Below are 21,171 nucleotides of genomic sequence, written 5' to 3'. Positions count from 1 at the left end.
AATCCACCTTCGTTTAGAGCCGTTATTCAGATACCGAAGCAAAAAAATAAACAAACAAACCAATTGTCCACCATTACAATTCCCAGGTAGCATTACATCCCGAGTTCAATACATTCTTCTTTAGTCCTCATCAATTCCCTCTTTAGATGAAAGTTACATTTATTTTATTTGAAGTTTAGTTCAGCTCAGTGCATTCAATATTTTTTTTTTTTTTTTTTTTCCAGTTAACTAAGTTTCAGTTCAGTTAAAGGCTCCTATATTTCTGTTTAAACTCACCTTTAATCCACCTACGTCCAAATCCATAAAGCGGCTCCGCTGATCCTCCACATGCAGCAGCGGCGTTGGCCGCCATCTGCCTCAACATTCTCAGTAGTTCTCTCAGAAATAGACCATAACAAAAAACTAAAACAACCTGCAATGCAAGTTGAACACTTTCGAATTGCAATTAATGTCAATAGTTTTTGGCAATATGCAGATAGCGCGCAGTTATCTTATTGTCCTTCGTCACTCATTGATAATTTAGTCATTTACAAAATGTTATCAGTGATGAGTAAAATAAAATGACAAAGGCCAACGTCTCTCTAAAGATAAACCCTACATTTAGTTTAAGCTAGCACAAAAAATTAAATATACTCACCGGAGAATAATCATCAAAGCACATTAAATTCCGGTCCTCCGTAACCTTCTTGTGACCAACAACATACCGACGTGTCAACTCCTGATATTCCCGTTTACAGTAGTGGGTGGAAACCTGCTGTAATTTAAGTTTCCTCGTGCAGAATTTATATACAAAAAAAAATATGGTTACAATTTGTGTCACGTTTGGATGGAAACTTAATTACTGACAGTAAAGGAATAAGAGCGAAAACTAAATCATAACAAACTTTATTGACAGTTTGGATTAGAAAGTTGTTCTGCATTAAACTCATTACAATACAAACCAGGAACGGAAATAGAAGGCCACACACTACAGCTGAGGGACAGAGTGAAAACTTAAAACTGCCTCTGAAGTGGAGGGGTGAGGTGCTGCAGAGGAACGGGAGCAGGGGAAGATAATGAAAAGGGCAAACAACAGAGCAGAGAATAGGAGGGAGGAGAAGAATGAAATGATCAAAACACAACCCTTCATAGAAGGAGAGAATATAGACTTCCAGCAGCTTTCGGTGAGGCTGCGAAGAATAAGTGATGATATAATGAAAAACATCTTTTCAAAACGAGTTGCAAAATAACACGGATTACTTCCACATTTGATTCCCCTCTCGACAAAAACGGCGACTTTATCTCCCAGCTGTTTTCTCAGGTCAGGCGTGAAACCAGTTACTTAAGCGCACTTCACCCATCGCGATGGTGCCGAAGACATAAAGCAGCCGAACCCGAGTCTGTTGATGCTCAAATCATGATAAAATAATGAACGGTGGATAAACGCGGGGGACCAGAAACAGATGCAGGCCGCATGAATCTCCAGGAAATTGGAGAATACCGCTCGCTAACTGGCAAAGGTCGTCGTGGCGACGAGAAAGTCGTGCCCTCTTTAGGAGGTGGGATGCTGGAAGGTCTTGGAGGTGGCGAGCATGGCTCGCACTTTGGCCATCAGATCCTGAGAACAGAGACGGGGGGAAAAAAAAAAAAAGGAAAGAGTTTTGATTTACAACACATTTCACAACAGGCTTTTTAGTCTGGCCTTTACTTGAATTTGTTTATACTATAAACAGTTTTACAAAAAGTGCTTCACAAATAAAGTCTGATTGATTGACAAATCTCCCAATCTCATGCGTTTGAGTGGATTATGGAGCATGAACATCGAGCTTGACCTATTAAGACTGTAGAGTTGTTCTGCGTGTGTGTGTGTGTGTGTGTGTGTGTGTGTGTGTGTGTGTGTGTGTGTGTGTGTGTGTGTGTGTGTGTGTGTGTGTGTGTGTATTACCACTGACTGGTTCAACGGTAATACTAATATCCACACTAACAGACAGTAGTGGCAGTACATTTCTTTACCGACTCCCGTTTTAGTTTGACACAAGCAGATCTGCCGATTCCTCTCCGAGTCCAATTGATCTACAATCAGCCACCGAGCTGAGGACCAACACGCTGCACTGAAAGCTGGGAGCAAATTACTTCATTTTGAAACAACTGACAAAAGGGATTAGGTTGATCTCGTAACACTTTGATGTTCTCTTCACACTGTATTACAGCTCCTCAATGAAGAATAATTTCTGCGATGATTAATCAGCCAGCTACTCCCCGAGGCGTGAAAGAGCTGCTAGTAGCGCCGCTCCCACTGGGAATCAACTTATACAGCTTCCAGATGCCTGAAGCTCGCCGATTTGTTTTAGCTCAAGTTTTGCTTGCGACATGCATGAATGAACGCGTCTCTCTCCTTCATTTTAATAGAGCAAGTCGATCAGCGCGGCGGGGTTGCCAATGCGGGGAGTTCTGGCAAAACAATGAAGGTCCGGTGGAGAAAAAAAAAAAAAAAATTAAAGTAAAAAAAAGTCCAGTAAAAAAATTCAGACCAGCCTGGACTTTTGTAGCACCGCAAAGTAATAGGTTTGAGCATTTGTTGTATTTCAAGTACAGAATACCGTCTATGTCCTTGGAATCACACATATTACCCTCCTCCTCAAATCATACATACCTGCAGGGGCTTAATCCTCAATTTCAGATACTAGTGTATATAAACAGGTTGATGAGAGGGGGAAAAAAACAACAAATATTCGTAGAAAGCTGCAGTGGCAAAAAGTGAGTGCAGAGATAAGCAGAGAAAATGTGGGGAACACGGCGTAGGAAGCTGCCAAACTGACGTTTTTACGTTTTCAATCTCCCTTCCTTCACTCTCTTCAGGTAGAAATGTAAATTTTGCTGACCTGGCGGGCGGGCGGGGGGGGGGGGGGGGGGGGGGGCAAATGCTCACACTGCAGAACAGCAAGTGTTAATTTGCATTGCATCCCACGCATGGGCAAATATCCACCCTTGAGCTCTCCTGACAGATGAGACAAATTAACAGCTGTAACCACAGAGGGAAGGAGCTGTCATATCAAATCATTCAAAAGGCTGCTTCTCTCAAATCCCTGGAGTATCTGAGTACAGACAGACAGACACACAGAGACAGACAGACACACAGAGACAGACAGACAGACAGACACACGTTCATGGGAATGTGACAAATGATGCTCTAAATTATTACAGAGTAAGTTGCAAAGTTGCTTAAACAAATTAAATCATGTCAGCTGCAAGCATCTTGGGGGGCGGGGGGGTAAAAAAAAAAATCCCACACATCATAGCGGTTACATCAGATAACTTACTGTGGTTACAAAGATGAAAACGCCTGGAGCTCACTTACAACAAAGCATTTCTATAAACAATGCATAGGATGTTCACCTGACTATGTGACTCCACATTGGGGGAAAAAAAATGAATTAAAGATTACATCTGAAAACAGTTCCTCATCCAAACCAACCATAAGACAATCCACACCGATCTGTTTATCACAACGCAGTAAGTCAATGGTGGCGTATTTATATCCGAGTTGGTACATTTTACCAGCGGAGTATTTCCTTATGACATTAATTGAAGGGGACGCCTAAACTTGAAAGTGAAACCTTCATGACTCCAATGTGAAAGGCCTGTGGCGACAAGCAGCCTCCCTGATGCTTCTCTTGAGCTTTTAGTCTTTGCCAACATTTGTATTTTTTTTTACAATTATCATCAAGTTTTAAAAGTGATGAAGCAATCAAATGACATTTTTTTTTTATTTATTTATTTTTTTTTTTAAGTTCGAACCCTTAAGAGAGCAATCTGTAAGAGTTTTGGTGTAAAACAAAAACAATTGACAGACATCTATGTAATGTGTGCGGACAAACTAGCCGTGGTCCGTCCTGTCTCATAATACCATTCTGTACCACCAGATGGTACAGTGAGTCAACGTAGAGTCAGGACTGCCCTCAGTCTAACATCAGGGGAAGAAGTATTCTAACTTCCCGTTACGATAAATGGAACAATAAATACAATGATGGCTGAAAATTTTGGCAAAACAAAAGGAGAACAAGAGTTAACATCTGAGTTGTTTTCCACTGCTGGAGAGACAGCTGTTCTTGGCGAGTTAAGGAATGAATCTTGACATAGACTTGGTCCTTGTTTGCATTTTCGACAACTTGAAATATTGTAAATCAACCGGGTGAAAACCTTAAGGATTCTAACTTTAACAGAAACGGTATTGTGATGACTCCACACTTTGCAGTTGCCGTTTCACTTTTGAAACCGGATCTTATTTAGATGTTATTTCTTTAATAAAATGTTCCTTCCTGCACTGTGTCTCTTTTTGCTCGCAAACAGAAATTGAACTGAAACGCAACGTCTTTCCAAACAAGTTCGCCGAACAAAACACTTAACTCACTGGTGTGTGAAATCACAGAGACCCAAGCACCAATGATTGGCCTTAGAAGGAAACACGATTAACCCCCCCCCCCCGAGTAATTTGTGCAAACACCATCTTTCCTCTAATCCTTACCGAGGACTTCGGTAGCTCTAGTTCCGGCTCAAACTTAAGAAGTAAATATCACAGCTTTGCTTCTTATGGCAAACATACACATTCAAAAACAGACAATATGGGCACAGCATTTAAGATTCAAATTAAAACACTACAATGCCAATGAAAGACGCATCCAGCGCAGGTCTAAAGACCAATCTTAAGGCGCAGGAAGCATTTATCAAACGTACAGCCGAGACAGAGGAGACCAACACGAGGAAACTCAGAGACGGGATGAGGCAAATAGCAACCAGGCACCCTCGGGGAAGTGGAGCCCATTAGGCAGATGAGTATGTGCTGAATTATTCAAGATGTGTTTGTAAAACATCACAGATGGGGTATAAGCAGTTAGTGGTTTTGAATCTGTACATGTTGCAACAGCATGTTTTCAGTAGCTCGCTAATGTTGCTGTGTTAAGATGAAGGCCGGAGATGAGACCGCAGTAATGAGAAAGAAAAATACCTTTTTTTTTTTTTTGCCGATGAGAGAGAGAGAGAGAGAAGCGTCAACAGATGGAAGACGTGCGATTTTTGTCTGTGACAGACAGACAGACAGGCAGGCAGGCAGACAGACAGACGTGGCCCATGGCCAGCAGAAGGAATAAGTTCCAATTCAGTGCAAGTTGCATCAGTGTTCGAAGTATAGCCAGCGTTGCTTCTTCATTCACCCTCTATTGACCCAAAAGCATCCAAGTCTCAGAGCCTCTAGAATTCTGGCCGACACTGCAGCCTCTCTACATTCACTGTAGCACCCGTTTCCTTGGGAGGTATAACTGTTCCTACACGACGCGTTTCTCAGCGCTGAATCATTTCGTTACTAAATATTCAGCGTGTATCGCTACACACTGAGCCCTGCACCACCGGGGTTAATGTGTTTAGTTGCACGCTTGGTTGCAGGAGAATCATCAATTCATTGCATCACTTTGTGCAACGTGCAGACACATAGAAAATTAAGTTACTGATGTTGAATCAAAGATGTTGATGGCGATTTAGATTGAAATTGCAACGAAACAAAAAAACATTTGATCCACGACAGCTGCAAAAATGTCTTTGGTTGAACTGATAAAAGCGATTGATTCAGAAATTTGTCTTAAAGCTTAAAGGCTTCTTCATGTTTACACAGCAGCTGACAAGTCGGTAAATGAACAGCACATCACAGCGTTGCGTAGAAGCCAGACAAAGAAGAATTAAAGGGAGTATATTGTCTCAATGGTAACTGATCTGAGTGAACGTTCACTCGCTCGCTTCACAGTTTGGAGCCTCGTTGCCGATTTAACGACAGCTGAGAGAGCAGCGACAGAATCAAACAATGAAGAACAATAAAGACAAAACCGTTTTTTGTAAGAATCCACTGGTGTCTGTGCAGATTTCTCTAATTATTGAACAAAACGCAAATGCATTTGATTGGCGTTTGTGAAAGCAGCATGTTGCAGCCATAAATTGGACACCGGAATTTTAAACCGGGTGGAGCAGGGAGGGTGTCTGCCGGGGTCAGGATTTATTGACGAGGTCTCCGTGGTCAGGTTACATTGTGAGTAATAAGTGTGTACCACTTATTGAGACTCCGTATTCGTCATTTTTGAGCACCCAAAACAGACCGAACAGACGCGTCCCGCCGCTCAGCAACGATCAATTTATCACACACAACCCAGTCAGTCCTTTACAATACACGCAGGGCTCTATCTTACACCCGACGCGAGGAGACACCGAGTGTCTTTATAGTTTCAGAGCGACCTTGAGGCAGCAGAAAGTGACAGTGACCAAACAACAAAAACCCGGTCTTAAGTCAACGGTGCAGCATTTTACTGTAATTATAAGGTCGTATTATGACGATAGAATATGTGCGGACACAGTCGGGAACAATGCTCACATTCAACTTACATTCTGCTTGTTACACGCAGGAACGTGCAGCGGCGCACAAACACGGAGGAGACTGAAAATTAAAAAAAAAAGATCACAACTGGCTCGATCTGCCCATGAGAAGATCTGGTTCCTCTGCAGAGGAGCGTTCCTTCCTACTTTTTTGTTATAATATCAGTCAAGATGTAAACGCGGCTCTTAAAAGGGAATGGGAGCTGACACTGAGTGGTTTGTTTCATGTTACACCCAAAACACACCGATGATTAATTAAGACGGCAGCCCCTTAGATCCATGCGATTCACCAGCCGCTGAGATTATCAGATGTTAAACCAGCAAAAGTGGACCTGGACACGCACTAAGTTCACTTGTGCTGTGCGCTTTAGATCGAGCACTTAGATCGTCGAAGTTGAGTCCAAAATAGCAAAAAGTAGGCTACACCTCTGAACACGTTTCTTTTTCCTTTGGGATGTTTTTTTATTTTTTTTTTTTATTGTTTGGCTTTAGACCCTGATCTCAAATTAAGAGAAACCCTGACACTACAAGGTGCACTGATATTTCAAATCATAATGTCCATCCAACTGTATGGCTACAGTTTAGTCCTTTGCTTTTTTTTTTTTTACATAACAATAGCCTGGTGCACAAAGCACAGTCGGGTGTCCACATACTTTTGTCCTATGTAGAGTAATCGTCATTCACAAAATGAAGGGGTGGGCTAATAGAACAGAAATTCTGACTGTCCTGTGTGGAAAATTACAGGTCTATGCTACCTCAACATTCTGGCTGCGTCAGAATATAAATGTTTAATTACTGCACAATCGCAACAGTGAAGTTGCTGATGTGAGCAGTACGTACAATTCAATTGGTATTTTAACAGCTGGTATAGACCACTGTCACAAAGTGGCTGCATGCAGAGAGGCTCATGGTGCGATGACTATCATTTAACAGGTTTTTAACATTCAACAGGAGACTGTGAGTCCATGATGGCAGCCATCCAGTCAGGAACATATAAACACATGTTTTTTTTTTTTGGTCACTTGATGAAAGCAGAAACAAAACACAACACTTGTCACTTGACTTAAACCAAATTATTAGCAAACCATGTACACGTCTGCCGCTCGGTAATGAAAACCTCTGTCTGCAGTGGTTTAGACAATGCACGAGTCCTGACCGTGAAACAAAACTAAAGTTGTGGGATCGGCAGTTAAATAATGAGCTGAAATTCGATATGAAACTCTGTCAAGCTTTGAGCAAATTGATATAGCCCTTTATGGTCAAATTGGAAGAAGAAGAAGACAAAAAAAAAATATTATTCATTCACAGGCTTCAGCTGTGGAGCCAAAAACTCTATTAGAAAAAAAAAAAGAAACTGTAGTGCTTTGTTAACGCAAAACGACAACTTGCTGAACTTAACCTTACGTACCACACTAAAAGGGAAACTCTCCTTCTTGTCTGAATTGATGAGCACTCAAAGGCAAACAATTTCAAGAACATGCATCCGTTTTGCCCCCTTCCTCAGCAGAGAGGTGAAATCCCACATTCCCAAGATATTTGAAGTTCGCTTATGCCTCTGCTTCTGCCTGCCACTCAACTAACATCGACCAATATTTAGCCTCTCTCTCTCTCTCTGCCTCCGAAACATCTGGCAAAGCTCCCAGAATGAGTGCAAGAGGCGGAAGTGCAATTTCAGCCAGGATGAGTTGCTACAGTTGCTAGCAGCAGACCTTTTTGTTTGTGTTGAAATAGGGGTCTACAGAGTTGACATCACGTGTACCCCTGCAGAGGTAGACAAAATCCCAGCAACACTGTTCAGGAATGTTATTCAACACCATGAGAAGCTACGGCCTCAGATATTACCATCAGTCGACTGTAAGCTTCACAGACACTTTTGACAAAATCATCTTTTCCAAAGAGCCGTTCACTCGGTTATCAGATTGAGGCAAAATGCGATACAGAATGCATGTCAAGCCCCAGAGGTAAGCAGAAACGTGAAAAGTTTCAATACCTGCCATTCAATGGAAACTGAAAAAACTCCAATCTGATGAGGATCATCATTTGATACGGTTGAAAGCTCCAGAAGATGTAAATAAGATGACCCCAGCTCAGATTCTTTTGTTAACTGCTATTTTTGAAGTCAGAGGCAGTTTCTTTGCATTAAATCACCACTGAATACAGAATATAACTTGATACAAATGCATAAACAGCTGCAGTGCAAATAAACTACATGAAAGCACAAACTCAGTGTGTTACAAAGATGTATTACCCAAATGCAAAGGTACACATCCAAACATTTTGCGAGAGGGATCCAAGGACAATTATTTGTGACAAGCGCACACGCACACACACGCACACAACCTTCAGTGGAGAATGTGTGTGGTGGAAAATGACTTCAGGTCACAGATTAGCTTATCTACAAGATGCAGATGAGAAATATATACAGCTACAGCAATTTACTGAGGTCACAGGATCAAATACGCACTAGATGTAAAGATAAGAGCCTCCTAGTGGTTCAAACAAACAAAGCTGACGATTATATAATGCGTTTATGTGACGTACTAACATACAGTGGTTTTAGTGGGGATTAAATAAAATATGAATTCAAGTAACACCTCACAAGAATGTTCCGGACATGAGCTAAAAACTAGCTATATTTTAGTGTGTGAAAGTGAACAGCACTCTGCGTCCTCCCTCTTTGCATGATGGAAACAAAAGAACACCACTCAGTACTTTTATTGGCGACGCTGTAAAGTTCAGCGGAGGATGTATCTGGGATAAAAGCAAAGAACAATACCTGAGTTATTTTGGACTGAACGGAGGATACTATGGATGAGGACACCGCCTTGTCTTTCTCCTGAGAACCACCCCTGAAGAGACGAGAGTGAAGACAGAAAGAGAGGGAGACAAAAAAAGAGACGGAGAGGAGAAAATCAATCATGTTAACAGTAGAGGACATACAATATTCATGATATTTTCTGAAATGTTCAACGTTGGATAGGCACATAGGAGGAGGAAGAGGAAGAGGAGGAGGAGAAGGAAGAGAAGGAGGAAAATGAAAGAAATAAAAAAGAAATAAAAAAGAAAGGCGTGTGACGTGTAAAAACTAAAATATCCATTTGGGGCCAAAACCACCAAATGCAGCTGAGTAGATAATCATGCTGACAAATGGTGGCAAAATTGCAGGCCTCAAAAACAACTTCATGGCTCTGTCCAAAGACTTTAATCTCTCTTTAGTCAAACACTTCATAATTCATCACAGGATTTTTAAAATAGAAAAAAAAAAAAAAAAAAAAGTCATGTACATCAAGCTGATTGAACACAACAGGTGACAAGAAAGTGTAGAGCAGACTGCTGCTCGTGTTTCGGAGTCGTTTGGCATCAGTCCGCCGGAGAAGTGAGCCAATTTGAAACCAACTGTTTTGCGGGTACAACATCTGTTTAGCTCTTGGTATTATTACAGCACTGTGCACTAGTTTCCTTCCCCTGTAGATAGCAAACGGCAAAACTCTAATTTACAGCCAGGAAGTTGCCTCCAAAGGCAAAGCAGAAGTTTTGATACTAAAAAACAAAAAGAAAAAACAAGCCAATTTTCTCCTGCAATGGTGATGTTTGTGTACCTGCTCAAATAATTGTACCTCTCTGAAAAAGAAGATCAATTACTCTTACAAAATAATAAAAAGAAAACACCTTTTTTTTTTTTCATAATAAAAGCATTCTAGTCTGCAACCTAGTGCATGACTTGCCTGATATTCTGGATAAATTGGATGCTGTTGGACAAAAAAACCTCAATGCCAGGCACAAAAAGGGGCTTTTATGTTTGATACAAGCAAAGATATTTTCAAGTTTTGCCATAATTAAAAAATGTCCCCAGGAAAAACTTTTAAAAGAGACTTTAAAGGTTATACTGGGTATTGATTTGACCAACTAGAAGGAATGACTCTTAAAATCGTACTGCTTGTATCCGGAAGCTTCGGCAAATAAGTTTAGACTAACAGAGCTTGGGTTCAGCACATTTTAAAATTACCACAGCGCCCTCTTTCACATTATGTGCCTCTATTCACGAGTTACTTGCCCTCTTACATGACCTCAGCAAGTAACTTGGTGAGTGAAAAGTTATAGCTGATGGGAAAGATAGCCAAAGCAATGAAAAGAAAGTTGAACAATTCTCCTTCAATATTTGACATTGCAGGGCTGTTTTACTGCATGACGTGAGGGTAAACGGAGGTTTATTATATGTTAACCAGTTTGTTTTGTACTCTAGCATTCAAAAGTTAATGTGTGCAGCTTTAACTGTGTGCAATAAATATTTTAAAGAGCAGAGCAACAACCCCAAGACATCAGAAGGAGTAGCCTCTGTTGCAGAGGTCATGAAGGCCTTTTTGCCTCGAAGCTGGAAGACACTGGCTGGAAGCCATGATATCACAGACACACATTGTTGAATGGAGAGGTTTGACCAACGGTCAATTATTTTCTAAAACTCCACAACAAGAATAATAACACAAAAATCATCTTCAGTTTGGCCTTTGACACAGTGCATCAGCACAACTTTTAGAGGTTGCTATAACAACCCACTGCTGAAGTACTGAATTGCTAAATGTGTTTGTGTATAAGCGCGTTACCTTGAGTGGGCCAGGCTGGACACAGGGCTGGCTGATGGGGAAAAAACTCTGCTGGGTGACAGATATGGGGAGAAAGAGGAACCTGCAGTTTGCATCTGTCCTGAGGATAACAAGGAGCTCCTCCTTTGCTCAGGTGGGGACCTGGGAGACAAAAGCAAGACGAGAACAGCAGCTGAACATTTTGGGTTCAGGCAGTAACATCACACAACCAAAGCGGGGAATACTTTCTGATGGGAGGGCTTGTCCAGAAAAACATTTCAAAATAATTCTAATCCAGGGTTTGACTAGGCCACGCCATGACCATCCTTCTTTTTTGAGTCATTCCTTGCTGGATTTGTTTGTGTGCTTAAAGTGATTATCCTGTTAAAAAGGTCCACTTCTGGTTCATCTTTCAGACAGATGGTCTGTTATTATCTTCAACCACTCTTTGATATTATGCAGAATTTCTTCTTGAATCAATGACTGCAGTGCCCAGTTTGTGAGGCTGCAAAACAACCCAAACCATAATTCTTCCACCACTGTGCTTCACAGTTGAATTGAGTTTCTACTCCTGAAAAGCTGCCATTGATCTGCAACCAACATGTCTGCTGTTACAGTGGCCAAAATGACTCCATTTTTGCTGATATGTTCTGAGTACAATACTCCAAAAGACCCCTATTTATTTACCGGTAAACTGCAGTTTTACTTTGAAAGCAAAGGGTTTTTGTCTGGCACGTCTTCCATACAGCATTTGTGTAATCTCTATCTGATTGCAGACCCATGCAGTAGCCTCCAGATCATGTGATGGAGATATATTTTTGCTCTTGGGCTGAATTTGCTGGGGGCAGCCAGTCCTGAACAAAGTAACAGTTGTTCGAAATCTATACCACTTGTACTGCAGACGATTTTCATCACAGTGGAATGACTTCTTTCAAATAATTTGGAGATCCCTTGTCAGACTCAGTCATTCACAACCTATTTCCTGAAGGCCATTAGAGAGCTTTTTACATCTCGGCATGATGACACCACACACTTCAGTGGCAAAGAGCACGGCAGATCCTCGATGCCAGAGGTTTTAAAAAGGAAGTTCTAATCATTGGCACCTAATCTCGACCCCCTGATCTGTTTTTTTTTAGTTATTTTTAAATTATGAAAACTGACAACATCATGTGTCATTTATTTGAGTATATCATCTTTGTCTGTACACGCCGTTTCAAAATATAATTGTGTTTGCTTGTTCAAATTGACTCTAAGAAAGTTAACCGTTTCCGTGGGATGTACTTATTTCTACACGATATCAAGCAAAACTAGAAGCTACACGAGTGGTCGTAAGGGTTTTAACTATCGTTCTTATAGGTACAGTGTGTAAAGCACAAAAATACAATGTAAAACCATACACAATGTATCGCATATGTGTAAACAACATTATCAGCTTACCAAAAAACATCAGGGTCAAAGACTTCAGACCTAACACTCAGGTGTGTCAGCACCAGTACCTCTCCCTGCCTTAACAGCTATAATAAACATTGTTTTCAGTGTTAGAACAAACACCGCTGTGTGTGACGATCCGTGACTCTTCCTCTTGACCACCGACTGATGACACCTGCTGTTAGATTTACCTGGATTTCGAATGACCCCTGGGCAAGCTGGAGCTGCTGCTGGGATGGTAGCGCTCCCGCTCCCTTTCCTCACGTCTCTTCTCTGATGAGGGGCCCCTCCTGTCCCTTCTCCCTGGGGAGTGCGAGCGGGATCTGGCCAGATGGGAGCACAAAGAAAACGTAAGATGGGAAGAAGCCATTAAATCACAGAGACACGCGTATGAGAGAGAAGCTGATGCATTTGAAATGAAGAGCAACAATGGAAGAGGGAGAAAAGCGTGATATGACAATGACATAGTTAAAGTGGAAGATGATATTTTTCACACCACTGAAAACCAAAAAAAGGCAGATGAGGGTTAGAACAAGATCTTCAGTTGTTCCACTAAACTTTCTGAAGACCTGAATGTGGCAGAATTTACATTAAGGCAGTTGAACACTGTCTAAATACAGTGCAACTGGGCCACTGAGTAAAAACGCATGGCGGAGTTAATTACTTTAATAATAATTATATCGCATAAACTCTCAATATGGAAATACTGCTCTATCTAAACCAGCCTGAGAAGAAAACACCATTAAATATTTATGGTTAGAGTAAGAGATTAATTACCATCTCAGATTTTTCTCCATAAAGAGCAGAGCTAAATTTATTTAGTTCCACTGGCTAGTATGCAGAGCATGCATGTAGCTTACGAACATAAACCAATACTGTAACACTTCATCCTCTTTAGTTCAGATATTTACTTTAGCACTAAAGGAAATTAGTTCTGCATCAAGGCAGCATAAAAACTGTAAAAAGACAAGGACAAAATAAAATAAAAGGCAGCTGTGGCTCATATTCTCTCTCTAAAAACACAAAATGTGTCACCATCAGTATCTAACATTGCTTCTTCCTGATGGATGTAAATAAATATCATTGTAATGTAGTCTTACAGTGAGAGAAAGTCAATAAATCAGGAATCCTTGTGGGATCAGATCACAGCCATCTGAACCAAAATGAAATGGTACTTGGGGATTCTCTCCACTGACAGTAGTAATTGTGTCTTACCGGGACCTGCGGGCTTTCCTGTAGGCACTGGGGAGGGAGTGTTTGCTCTTTGATCTTGATCTAGACCTCCTCTTGTGTTTTTTCTTCTTTTTGTCTTTGTCTCTATCCTTTTTGTTCCTATCTCTGTCTCTGTGTCTGTCTCGATCCCTGTCCCGATCCCGATCCCTTTCCCTGTCCCGATCCCTGTCTCGAGCCCTGTCTCGATCCCTGTCCCGATCCCGATCCTTGTCCCGATCCCGATCCCTGTCCCGATCCTTGTCCCGATCCCGATCCTTGTCCCGATCCCTGTCCCGATCCTTGTCCCGATCCCTGTCCCGATCTTTATCCCGATCCCTGTCCCGATCCTTGTCCCGATCCCTGTCCCGATCCCTGTCCCGATCCCTGTCCCGATCTGACCCTTTGGCGGTAGCATATGAGGATGAGGACTTCGAGACAGACGGGGCCTCCCTGCCACGATGGGCTCCATGGTTCTCCACAGAGAGTCTCTGATCGTGAGGGTACACAGGTGGCGCAAAAGACACTTGAGGTGCAGGATCGGACAGAACCAAAAGGGCTTCTTGCAGCTGAAGACAAAAGTAGATTGAAGAGGAGAGAGTAAAAATAACTCCGTTAGTCTGGATCTTCTCCTTTTGATTGGTTCACAGATAGAAAGAAAATAATGCATAAGATAGGATAAAACATTCAGTCTTCCTTTTTGACATCATTGACATTAAATTAACTCTCAGGTGTTTAATATCTCAACCTGTGCCTGGATGCCTGTCAACTTTAAAGAGATGCAGACGATGCACAAGGTTGGCTGTGCGTACAGATTAGAGATGCATTTATGCAACACCCCCTTTAAATGTCCAAACTGAATGAAACTCGCATGGTAATGGATGGAAAAAAAAAACTGAAAACGGTGAGTTTATTTGTTGTAGAGTACGTTTCTACTCTTCTCTTGTAGAGAACCTCACAATAGTCATGATTACACAGAGCCTAATATTCGGATTAAAAACAGTTTAAAAACCCAAAAATAAAAAGTGTTCAATAAAAACTCCTCATTCAGAATCAACAAGCAGAAAACTGATTGAATTTTTTTTTTTTAAATTGGTTGCAGATGGGGAGTTTAAACCTATTCATAAACCAATCAAATCAAAAATTGCACTATGTAAAGGATAAAACGGATGACTTCCTGCCTTTGTTCTCTCTGAGTGAACATATGTTTCTCAGAGGTTGGGGAAATGAATAGTGGGTAAGAATATCAAGTTCAGGGCCAGTTAAAGGCAGGTCTTTGCAGAAAATTTGTGAAAAAAATAAAGCAACCAAACCCCTGATGTATTCATCACACAGTTGTTCCAATGAAATGCATTGTTGCATGTACACATCAGAACGTATTCAATCACAACTCGTGAACAGTTGACCTGAAACCCTCAACCCTGAATGTAAAAATGTTTTTTGTGATTTTTTTTTTTTTATCATTCAGAAGCTCCTTCAAATTCCTGACTTTGAAAATAGAGAATATTTACACACTTTGGTTAAAATCCCAAATGAAACAAACAAAATAAAATATTATCTGTAGGTGACTTCTATATCAAGCAGTATAGATGTTTCTACAGAGACAAAAAGTGGAGGAGAAAAACGTATATAATGAAATGTACTATAAATAATCAAACCTGCACTAAAACGGGGCATATTATCATAACTGGCTGGCTCATGAAAAGTCAGAGTCTTAAAAAAAAAAATCCTTACTCAGCTGATTAAAAGAGGGTGCAGGTTACACAACACAATATAGCCCGCTGGCAACACACAGAGTTACAACTGTCAGCTGCAAAGTGGCTCTAATTACCCCAATGTGGGTCTGTGTGCTCATTTTAGATTGGGCCACTGCAGGATTTACACCGAGAGAAATGGCTTCGGTCCATCAGTGGATTAAACATGGCACTAAATCTTCCCAGGTCAGATTTTATCGGTCAGGGTGGGGTCTTTGATTGCTCCTGAGGCCATCGATGTTACAAATGTGAGCCATCCTGTCACTACAAGGCCGTCTGGATAGGAAAGACATAAAATAGCATACTATATATGTTAATAGTAACAAAACACAGGACAACCCGAACGTGAAGTAATAAGTCAGAAAGGAAATAAATGTGTGGCTATGTGTGTGTATAAAATACGAGCCCAAATAAATGTCAGTATGGTCAGTCTCTCCAATTCAGTCACCCCTACCTCATCTGTCCATCTGCTACTACTTGTGAGAGATGGGTGGAGCATAAAAAGAGAGGGAGGGAGCAGCAGAGAGAGATGAAGAGGGAGATGATGAAAGAAAATGAAAGAAAGAGGCAAATGTGGACAAGAAGCAGAAGCAAGAAAGAACCAAGCCAACGTGCTCGTGACAGAAGACAATCAATAAGCATCCTCAAATAGACAGGGAAGTCGAGAAAGGAGTGATATTTGTTGCACTGTTGTGTTTCACTATCTGGTGTCTGGGTTATGGGAAAGATAACGAAATGATAAGGAAGCAAAGTCTGGTTTGAAATTAGGACTGACATTTGGGAGTCTTATCCCAACAGCAGCCCCTGAAAATGTCTGCCCTCTCACACCTGCTCCGGCAAGATATGGAAGTTCAGACAGTTAGAGGAGTAACAATAAAAAGTCCCAGGAGAGGAGAGTAGAAAAATCTGCTACATTATATACATTAAAAACATCCTCATAAACACTAATCATATAGGCAACGGGGCTGGGGACATCTCTGTCTAATTAATGAGAGGATTTATTGGGAGATTCACTGTGAGAAACAGCTGAACATTTCTCATGCACACAATGGTCATTAATTAAGTATTCAACTGCAGAATAAGTTTTAATATCCACCATTGATGGCAGCAAGGGAGAGCTGGAAACACTCCTTCATATAATCGCTCTCCAATTCATTCCTATATTCAGTAAGGATGGGTCATGACTTAAGGATTTTTTTTTTTTTTAATAGTCATCCCCAATTTGGGGACCTTACATTGACCATGTTAAGAAGGACAACTGTTAATTGTTGAATTGATCATCCTGGGCGATGTCGAAGCGTGGCTCTGTACTGTTCTGGGAGGTCTCGGAACTTTGGCTTTTTGGCCTTAATCGACCTCACACAGTCTGGGATGTACAGACCGCATTTCTGTGTATGTGATGCAATTGATTAATTGTGTTTCGTTATTTGTTGTTTCACGCACGGTTGTCGTGTGGTATATGTTATTGGATTTAAAAAAAAAAAAACAACAACAAAAAAAATCTAATAGTTTAGCTACTATACCACCAGAAGGTGGCGGTAATGAACCTTAAAAGCTGTTTGCCAACCACAGTTAAGCATCAAAAGGATAAGAAGAAGATGTGAATACCAGGCACCGGTAAAACATGTGTGACCCAATGAGATTAGACGTCATGATGCAAACAGCAGAAACGTGAAAAAAGTCTACGATTACAGTCAAAACGTTCTGTGTGGAACTGCTTCCAAAAATTAAACAAAGTATACTTGGCTGAAGTTACCAGGGAGTGCAAACCTGCCAGGTAATGCTAGCATGTCATAGGTCTACCAGCATTATGCACACATTAAGTGATTACGCTTCCCATCAGACTTGTCACAGGTGAGGGTTTTCAAAGTTTCAGCCGTGACAGTGCTTATGTCCGAGTAAAGCTGGAAGAAACTTTAACCTGTATTTATGTCAAAACACATCGCTTTAACGACAGGTGAAGCCAGCAATGTCCATGTCTGAAAATGGTTTTAAGGTTGTCAAATTTGTGCCAGACTGACGGCATACTGGTCCACTAGAAGACATAAAATAGCATACCATATATGCTAATAGTAACAAAACACAGAACAAAGTAATGAGTCAGAAAGGACACTGTACACCAGTGTACAGATAGATGGGCCAATAAAAGCAGGTACATGACAGAGTCAGAGGAGTAAATGAGTCACTTGGAAAAACAAAAGATTGTCTGGGCTTCCAAAGCTTCGCCTCCACTTCCATTTACTTGTGACAGTTTACACTGTCTCCTACAGCACTGCTACAGAATCAATATGATGAGCAGGAAACATGGAGAGTTTACAGTCAACTGATCCAAGTCGGCTTATTGTGCTAACCCTACAAAGACATTGCCTCAGCACTCGCATCTGTCCTCAAACCCATCCAGGATCCCAGCAGACTGCACGGCACAATCCTGTTTTCAATGTACAAAATGCTGCTGCCAGAATATTCACTACAAGTTGGAGTGTTAATCACCTTAAAGCTGTCCTGATCTTCCTTCTGTTGCTCCAAATTTAGGTGACGTTTGTTCTCCATAGGGTCTCCTGTAGTGAACAAATCAATGCGCAGACTTGATTTGTTCTATTTATCCGGCTTCAACTTTGACTCAGACCAAGTCTTCCAATTAGTTCGCAAATTCTCGAACAATTATACTGCACTCCTTACTGTCCCGGTGGTGAGTCACTATTACCAGTGTTTATTGTGCTGAAATAATGTTACTTTCTTCCCCCTCTGAGTCACACAGTACCTTGGAGACTGACTACCAACAAGGTACGCAATCAAAAAACATCCATGGCATCCAACTAAAAACATCTATTTACTCCTCAGTAGACCAGGGAGTTGCGGTGTTGGTCGTTTCCTTCAGGATACGCTCGCTCTGATGGTCACTGCAAAAGTCAAGAGAACATCTGGAGAAGAATGACAGAGCTGGTGCAACAGTGACATGAGCCTGCCCACTGCCAGCTGGTCTATCAGGCAATAGGCCAGTTCCCCACACATCAGTCGGGCAAACACGAGGCGCTGACATGCAACATCCATCACACAGACAGCCAATCTACACATCAAATGACCACTGAGTCGTATTTACACTATAAAGTATCCCTGCCTCTTTTTTTGTCCGGTTTAACATAACAGCCAAAGGCTTTGAAAATTCTATATAGCAACAGCCTTTTGAAACTTTACAAAGGAGAATTTTAAAACAGAAGTGCCCTGTATTATCTCTGGGGCGCCAAGGTAGAGAACAGGGAAGTTAGTGGATAGAAGTAAAGCAGTTTGCTATAATTGAGATTTTAGCTTTCTATTTTCAGAGCTACATTGGGAGATGTGCTAGCTGGCTTTCCACCTCCACACTGTCTGCTCAGAGCATTTTAAGGGATGATTACGTGTGTCTAAGTGGCATTGCTCGAAATGAAAAATAAAATAAAAAGTCTCCTCCACCCTTCCCACCCAGTTGTAGAGATAAATGCATGTTAATAGTGATACCTTTTTCATACCATGTAATATTTTTGTTATGTCTAAGCCTATACACGTACACACACAAATACACTGACTCCTATGAAAACAAATCATAATCTTCTATTGAATTTAGGAGGGGAAAAAAAAAAATCTAATACATTCCTTTATTAGCAAAAATGTTGGAAATGATTCAACCTTCTATCAGCAGGTCACTCTTTAAAACGGTGCACTATTGTTCAAGGAAAAGATGCAACGCTTCATTATAAATGCTAACAGCTGCATGGTGATATTCACATTCCGCATACAAAGAAAACCTCTTTTTTTTAATTTGAAATGACTGAGTGACTCCCAGGAATAAAGCTGCCCACATAATCAGCAGTATAAGCTGGACGTTCAGCACAGGAAATCTGATGCTTTGAGAGGCGGGCTTCGATGCAGTGACAGAATATGACATTGGTAAATTGTCTGCCGATACTCTGCAGCCGAGGCATTTAGGGGACATCTGCAAATTGTAGTTACAGAAAAATAACTTGGTTCACACTCTTACCCTCTAAACGGCATCGAAATCAAAATGTCAGCAGGTGAGTAGTAATAAAATTGTGAGGCCAGTGAAGATTCAAACCTCTACAGCCCACATCAATACAATATGTGATGTTTTATCTGTTGTATATATTCACTTCTTTGTGACAGCAACCAGAAATGAATCTGTTAATCTGGTACTGGATGTTGAATGGTGCTGTCAATACAGCCATAAACGGACACACGAAATGCTGGGCAGCTGTAGGTGCCTGCGATTTCCTTTGCACATAGAGTAATCAATTAATACAGGACAATTTAAAATGCCATCTGTAGTTACTTTGTCTAAAATCCCACTCAGATGTGAAGCTTGAGGTCCTGGTTTATGAGCAAACTGCAGCAAATATGATGGTTTATGTATCCTATTTACAGAAGCTCTCCTTTGATCAAAGATTCAAAGGCAGCTGAAGTTAGAGGCTGAAAGCTAAAAAAAAAAAAAAACCGTCTGCAAAAATAGCAACTGACATCAGGGTGGACAGGATTTGCCTGAGTGAGGACCTTCAAGAACCTGATCTGCCTGACTCGACTGATGTTCCATTTGGTCTAATTAAATAGGTACTTTTTTTTTGTGTGTCACTGGTGCGTTAGCGGGTGTATTTTCTTTAACCTGTCTGACCAAATATTACAAAAATCCCCAAATTTCACCCTAATCAGTGATATTGTTTATCTTCAAGGATTTTAGAACAAAATGTAAAAGTAGCTTTAGAAAAAATGTCCAAAGCGGAAGATTAAATCACCTGGTTTACAAAAGCTTAGCTAATACAAAAAAGGGAATTTTAAATTCAAGCTGGATATCAAACAGCAATTTAATAAACAAATATCAAGCATTTGATTTAATAACCTGTCAGCGAATAGTTTAATGCTGTCTCAGCGTTCTATAAAGTACGGCGTAGGACTCTGGTGTGTACATGCAGTAAGTGTGTCTGTGTGGGAGACTTTTACACACGTATTGTATCTTGCCAATAGATTATTACATTTGAAAATACTGCAGACATCTGGTCACAGAGATTAACATGAAACAAATTTGAATGTCATTAATTGCCATACATTTTTTTATCACAGCCCTATCCTATTTAAACTCTATCAGCTCTTGAGATAATGCAGCCGGTGGCACTTGTGACCTGAAATGACCCAAATTTGGGATTTGTTTCTGAGGATCAACCACTTGGGGATTCAGTCCTAATCTAAGCAAGAATGACTCGGTCAGTTTTCTCGTTAAAAAATATATAGACACACGCACGCGATGACAAACACTGGGCAACCCTTCTCAACCCTTCACCTACCTCGAGCTGTGCACACGAATCGAGTTCCGCTCTCTTGGCCTCGGGCTCCCCAGCGAATGGACTGCGCAGGGTCTGCAGGAAGAGCGCTGCCTTCCTCTTCCTCTCCGCCTGGAGCTGTTTCTCCTTGGACTCCTTGGATGCCTGGGCCAGCTTCTCCCTGGCTGCAGCTGACAGACGATCCTCCAGTTTTTGCTTGGCTAAGGGAAAAGGAGATGAGAGGGTAAACACAGGAGACACAGTTGGTTTGCAGTCATTGTCCCTCTTTTTGTTTTTTCAGCGAGATATACCTCTGACCAAATGGTGGTAACTGAAACGAGAGAGATGGAAAGCTCAGCCCTCATCACAAGTAAAGAGAATAATTAAAAGAGAGAGAGAAGAGGGAGGAAAGATATAGATGAGGACATGAAGAGGGACGAATGGGGACGTGGAAGAAAAAAAATGTCCGACAGGATGAAAAGTGAAAACAGGAGTAAGGTTGAA

At 41.2% G+C, this 21,171-nt stretch overlaps 1 protein-coding gene across 3 annotated transcripts in view; it reads right to left on the bottom strand.

Annotated features, from left to right (window-relative positions):
- Nucleotides 1-869: 869 nt before the first annotated feature.
- The window catches only part of sfswap (splicing factor SWAP), a 45,097-nt gene continuing 24,795 nt past the window's right edge, over nucleotides 870-21,171 (bottom strand). For all 3 annotated transcript variants that reach the window (XM_069704001.1, XM_069704009.1, XM_069704020.1), the window contains 6 exons: nucleotides 20,692-20,888; nucleotides 13,617-14,179; nucleotides 12,593-12,724; nucleotides 10,995-11,135; nucleotides 9,170-9,242; nucleotides 870-1,597 (listed from right to left, as the gene is read on the bottom strand). In XM_069704001.1, the coding sequence (XP_069560102.1) occupies nucleotides 1,532-1,597; nucleotides 9,170-9,242; nucleotides 10,995-11,135; nucleotides 12,593-12,724; nucleotides 13,617-14,179; nucleotides 20,692-20,888 (1,172 nt within the window). In that variant the 3' untranslated portion in view covers nucleotides 870-1,531. The remainder of the gene's footprint in view (nucleotides 1,598-9,169; nucleotides 9,243-10,994; nucleotides 11,136-12,592; nucleotides 12,725-13,616; nucleotides 14,180-20,691; nucleotides 20,889-21,171) is intronic.

This window comes from Brachyistius frenatus, unplaced genomic scaffold, assembly GCF_029030835.1.
Source record: "Brachyistius frenatus isolate BFR_SWC_R1_liver_20210118 unplaced genomic scaffold, ASM2903083v1 Contig_3, whole genome shotgun sequence".
Taxonomy (NCBI): Eukaryota; Metazoa; Chordata; class Actinopteri; family Embiotocidae; genus Brachyistius; species Brachyistius frenatus.
The sequence above is the reverse complement of the archived record's forward strand: the minus strand, read 5'-3'. Positions and strand labels throughout refer to the sequence as shown.